General features: G+C 33.3%; 1 protein-coding gene across 1 annotated transcript in view; it reads left to right on the top strand.

Annotated features, from left to right (window-relative positions):
* LOC118201928 (uncharacterized) overlaps window positions 1-5,590 on the top strand; it is a 28,040-nt gene extending 22,450 nt beyond the window's left edge. The window contains exon 3 of the mRNA XM_085824360.1: window positions 3,764-5,590. Coding sequence (XP_085680486.1) covers window positions 3,764-5,454 — 1,691 coding nt within the window. The 3' untranslated portion in view covers window positions 5,455-5,590. The remainder of the gene's footprint in view (window positions 1-3,763) is intronic.
* The last annotated feature ends 410 nt before the right edge of the window (window positions 5,591-6,000 follow it).

Here is a 6,000-nt window from a genome sequence, read left to right on the forward strand (position 1 = left end):
CAGTCCATTTTTATCGTCTATTTTAAGCATCTGATTTTTACTTACATTTTCTTTACATTGAGCGATTAAGTGCCCAAATTTATGACATCTGAAACAAGGTCCTATTCTCATATTCTTAGATTTAGTTTTATTTTCAACTTTATCTTTCCCTGCATTTGAACCAATAGTATTAAACACGCTTACCTTGCTGTCATCTAAATCGGCATTTACCCGGCGAAGTCAGCTTTCTTCCCTTACCAGTTCTTCAGCAATTTTTTCCAGTGTAAAATCTTCGGCCTTCCACCTATAAATCAACTGTACAATGCCGGAGTATTCCTAGGGTAATCGCCTTATTGCCTGAAAGCATTTAAAAAGATCTGCCAAGTTGTGACCAGCTTCAGCCAACTTCTTTGCAGTCATTCTTATCCTCGCAATGAATAATCCTATTTTTTCATTTCGCGTATATCTAATACTAAAAAATTCATCCAGTAACTGAATTATCCTTGCTCTTGTTTTGTGTTCAAATTGCTTCTGTAGAACTTCCCATGCTTCTTTACCACTTGAACATTCTTGTATCAGCGGCCTAAACTCAGTTTTAATTCCATAATATAATGTAGTGAAGGCTCTGTTCTCTCTCAGTGTGAATTCCTGCTTTTCACGCCTTGTTGCACTTTTATCTAATTTTTTTTCTTTGTTCTCTATGAAGCTCCAACAATTTCTATCCAGTAAGAGCATTTTCATATCGACTTTCCATCGATCCCAGTTGTCATGGTTTAACAGCTGAAAACCTTCAGGTAGTAATGACATCTTCAATTAAGTGTGAGCACAACAACTTGAACAAACTTCTAAGACAGGTCAGCTTCTTTTCGTGGATAACGGCCCTCTTCACCTACATTCCTTCAATGCTGAGTTGAACTGGATGACTGATTATCTGTTGGCGCTGGGCCCATAACACTGTTGGTAGTGGTGATGATAAAGGCAAAGCACATTTTGCTTCCCTTAAATAAAGCTAAGACTAATCTAAATAAAATTCATGCTTTATTCCGTAAATAAAATAAAATAAGCTAACACTGTAGCCTTTACATTTAAAATCATTGAGTGAAAGAAAACTAGCATAATGCTAACTCATAATACCAAGAGATCAAGACATTCGCCGATACCAGCGTACATATATAATACTCGGCCAACCCGCCAATCTTGACGACATCGGGCAATCAGCGGCAACCACGTGAGCTTACTGCCGATTGACCTCCGATCAAAATTTGCATGTGGAAAACTAAAGCCAACAATTATATGTTTACGCATGCGCAGAAAGTTTGTAGCTTTGAGGTCCGGATTATAGATCATTCCGGATTATGGACGTCTGGATTGAAGACTTTTGACTGTATAAACTTTTTGACACCATTAAGATTATCTTTTCATTTGTCTTGCAATCAGTTCTAATTCAGTTAAAATAAAAGAGTAAAATAAATTTTTTATTTTTAATGTATAATTTTTTTTTAAAGTGTACTTGCTCTAGACAGAATATAGCCTATTTTTAATTAATTGAAACTAAGATTTTTTTAATTGTTGTAAAATAATAATGAAAATAATATAAAATACATTTTTAAAAAAAACTTCTAAGGCTCAGGGTAATGCGGGTGCCCCTTGGCGATAATTGGTGATTATTGACGGTACATGGACACCGAGTTTGTGCAATTCTTTGACTTGTTATTTTGAATTTATATAGCGGTGATTTTGGGCACAAAAATAACAAGTCCAGGAATTGCACAAACTGGATATTCATGTACACATTGACCTATTTTCACTTTAAAAAAAAAAAATCCGAGAATTGCACAAACTAGGCATTGCGCATTTCCCTGACTTTGTCCATGTACACATCAATCTATATTCACTTTAAAAGTAAAAGGAGCAGCCAACAAAAAATATATAATCTCAGTATACTACATTTCAAATCAAACAATGAAATAACTTGAAAAAGGAGATTAATCTTAGCACTACACAAAGAAAATATCCACTTGTCTTATTTACAAATTTCTCTGTCTTCTGTCAAACAAAATTCCTTAACAGCATACAAAAACTTTCTAAAATTATCTGAACTAGAATCTGTATACTGGTGTCACCACATAAATTCACAAAAATAAAAGTAAAAAATATCCTCCGACGTTCGACCATATGCATTTTCTTCCTACAAACAGAATGCTTACAATGGCAACTAAGTAAACCTTCATTTACATACCAGTCAATTAATGCTTTTTTCCCTTTCATTCCAAATCGTACAGTAATTTCAAATTAATCTTGCAACATTCAGCCATTTTACCGTGTAAACCACAAAATAACAACGTTTTTGTTTGTTTGTGTGTTTGTTAGAGAGACTTAAAGATTCTAAAATTAAAAGTAAATTGGATTCAAAGCAAGGTTATTGCTGAACAATATTAATATTAGCAATCGTGTACAAGAGGTTTAACACAAAATCCAAACATATCAAAATTAAAATAAGAATTCATAGTAGTACAAACTCTAAAAATAAAAATGAAAATGCAAAAGGGAGAAAAATACATGATAAAAATACAAAAATAATAATTAAAATCCTTTTACTGATGCTCCAATTCAGAACTCATCAGGGGAAAATGAGTAAATAGTTTCAGTAAAAGTCATTTCAGTAAACTCCCATCTTTTAATTTTAGCCTCTTATTATATTTCTTTTTGTATTTATGTAGTGATTTAAACGACTCAGCAAGTTACTAATGCCAAAAAGGTGCCAGGATATTTTATTATTTTATGCTACTAATTAATAAAACTATGTGCAATTTATATTCTCTCTATTAATTATTGGATTAATTTACATGTAAAAATATGTATTAGGCTTCTTAATATCACTTAATTAGAGCTTTTATTTACCACTTTATTAGCTTTGTAGCGGCCACAGAGGTGTGGAAATTTATAGCTCATGGCTGTTCAGTGCTTTCAGCATTAAGCAGAGGGTTTTGCCCATAGCAACATCTATGGGTTGAATCAGAAGTGTCATGCAAAAGACCACATGACCTTGGGGACAGTGCATTTCATGGGAGTGAAGTACTCTTTGATGACAAATTCAAGTAAATCAACTCTTTCAAATTAGCAAGAATTGGCTGGCTCTGTAGCCTGCCATACACTCTTCGCAGCATCTGTATGCTAATGAGGAAGTATGATTTGCCACCGTGTTTTAAGCCCATGCGATGATGAGACTCATCATTACATTGGTGGGCTGTGTTCATCTGCACAGCTAGTTAGGCCTGTTGAACACTTGTGAAGTGAGGCAACATGGGCTGTGTGAGTGATGTAGTTTGTCAGTTTTTCCATAGGTTGGTGGGTGAAGGAGAATTGTGTTCCTCTGACATCTGAAAGGGTACCTCTGTGGCAGCCACAATGCTGTGGTTGATTTAATGCATGCAATTGTTCAACGGTTTTGTTTTTGTGGAGGCTTTGCCCGTGGTGACATCTATGAATTGAACCAGGCATACAATGCGAAAGACTGCATGTCCTTGAGGACAGAACTTGGGTCTGTTTCATGCGAGTGAAACACGTCACCAGGTTACAAAAGAGTTCTTCAGTGACAAATTCAAGTAATTCAAAGAGTTTTGCTACTATATATCAGAAAATAACTTCTTTTTACGTCTCACAGTTTTGTAACAGAGAGATGTAATGGATTATTCAAAATTTGCTTTAATTAAATATTTATCAGTTGAGACTTTTTTAATATATAGGTAACATATGCTGATGATTTTCTCTCTGTTTGTTTCAGAAAGTGTCTCTAAGGGAATTCCAGTTGAAAAATTACTGGATGGCATACGAGATTCTCAATCACCTAAGGATCATTTTCAACTGCATCTTCTAAAAAAGAAGGATTTCCGGAGTATCAATAATGCTTATAATTGTGAAGAATATAATAATGGATTAAGTGATGCTGAAAGTGTTGATCATTGGGTTCGTCTTTGTTGCCAGATGGAGAATTCACCCATTCTTGCCTATAGACAGGAGGATTTTGTAAATGAAGATGGAAGGCAGGATGAATTTTTGTTGATTATAATGACTGAATTCCAAAAACATATACTCCTTACTTCAAACAAAGAAGTAGTCTGTGTGGATTCTTTGTTTCGAAAAAAAGGTAGTCGTTTTTACCTCACTGTGCTTTTTATAATGGATGAGCATGATCTTGCTTTTCCAGTTGCATTTTGCATCAGCAGTAAAGTTGATAGATATGTAATAACTAAGTTCTTTGAGGCAATTAAGCAATCTACTGGACCTTTATCTGCAACTTACTTTATGTCTGATAGTTTATCATTGTACTACGATGCATGGAGAGAAATAATGAATGATGAAGCAAAGTGGCTGTGGAGTATGTGGTATGTGGATAGTAGAATCAGGGTACAAATGAGAATCTTTAAAGGTAATACTGCAAAAAGAGCTGATGTGTATAAAACTATGAGAACCCTTCTTGAATGTCAAAATGAAACAGTATTTTGTGTTATGTTTGAAAATTTTCTGGAAAATCTCTTGAATGATCCCCAAAGTAGAGAATTAGGTATTTTTATTAAACAGCATTATGGATGCAATCAAGAGATGTGGGCCTATTGCTATCGCAAAGATATAAATTTGAGTACAAATATTCATTTGGAAATCATGCATCGCACTTTCCGATATTGCTGCCGAGAAGGAAGAAAAAAGAGATTAGATAAATTTATATTTGTTTTGATGAAATTAGTTCGAGATAAAGTGCTGGATCGTCTTTCAAACTCAGTTGATGAAGAAAAACTCAATTTAGCTCATGAGAGTATAAATGCTTGTCACAGTTTAGGTTTGGAAATACCTGCTGATGAAATATCTGCCCTTTCAGAAAAAATATGGTTAATTCGATCAGACGAAGAGAATTTTTATGTAAGTCGGGAACTGATGACCTGCCCAGAACATTGTAATTTGAAATGTGAAGAATGTGATATTTGTGTACATATGTTCACTTGTAATTGCATTCATAACTTAATAAATGCCAATCTCTGCCCACATATTCATGCTGTTGTTTGGAACTTTTTGACGCCACATTTTACCCATTCTGTTTCAGACCAAGGTACCGTGGATGAATCTGTTGATGACAATGTGATAATAAATACAAAGGACAGTTCTGAACTTTTTTCAAGTGTCCTTAAGAAAACTCATGATTTATATAAAAATATTCAATCTAATAAATGCAATTTGAATAAAGAATCATTGAATGCTCTTCTTAAAAGACTAAATGAATGTATTGATGTATGTAATGGTAAAGTGCCTGATACCTCACGGCAGGCAGAAAAAATTGAAAGGTCAACTCCAAGTTCAACAGTTCTGTATGTGAAAAATAATGTATCACAACCTTTAATATTACCAAACCATTTTCCAAATGCTTTGCCACAGACTACGCCACTTTCTCAGTATGTAATTCTTCTTCCAAGTAGTAAATAATGTTGCCTGAGTTAAATTCTTACATGTATGCATTTTAATGCTATAATTTAGCATTGAAGTACTGTAAAATGTTTTCATTTATGCACTGTACAACATCAAATTGAAGAACCAGATATTTTGTATTGAATCCCCCCCCCAATAAATGTATTATAATACGGTTATAAAGAAAATTCTATTTTTAAAAAAAGTTTGTATTATATATATGTAATGAATAAAATATTTTCATGAAGTACAAAATGTTTGTTGGATAATTTATTCAAAGTTTACAGATTTTTGTTTCTTATGATCTCTAAATATGTTAAAAGAGTATTCTGATCTCTTATACTTGTTAGTCAGATCTTAATCTTAACTGTTAACCAAAACTTCATTGTAAAAAATCACCATTCTAGTTATGCTAATTAAAATATGATAGAGAAATGAATGTGTGAGAAAGGACAAATTGCCAAAATTACATTGCAGCTTACTTTTACATTTGTTAAACTGTGTCATGCAGTTGGTGACATATTTTAACTAATATCTTTTTCTGACATTTATATTATGTCATTT

The sequence above is a fragment of the Stegodyphus dumicola genome, chromosome 1 (genome assembly GCF_044657685.1).
Source record: "Stegodyphus dumicola isolate Sdum_Otavi_A_Nest chromosome 1, ASM4465768v1".
Taxonomy (NCBI): Eukaryota; Metazoa; Arthropoda; class Arachnida; order Araneae; family Eresidae; genus Stegodyphus; species Stegodyphus dumicola.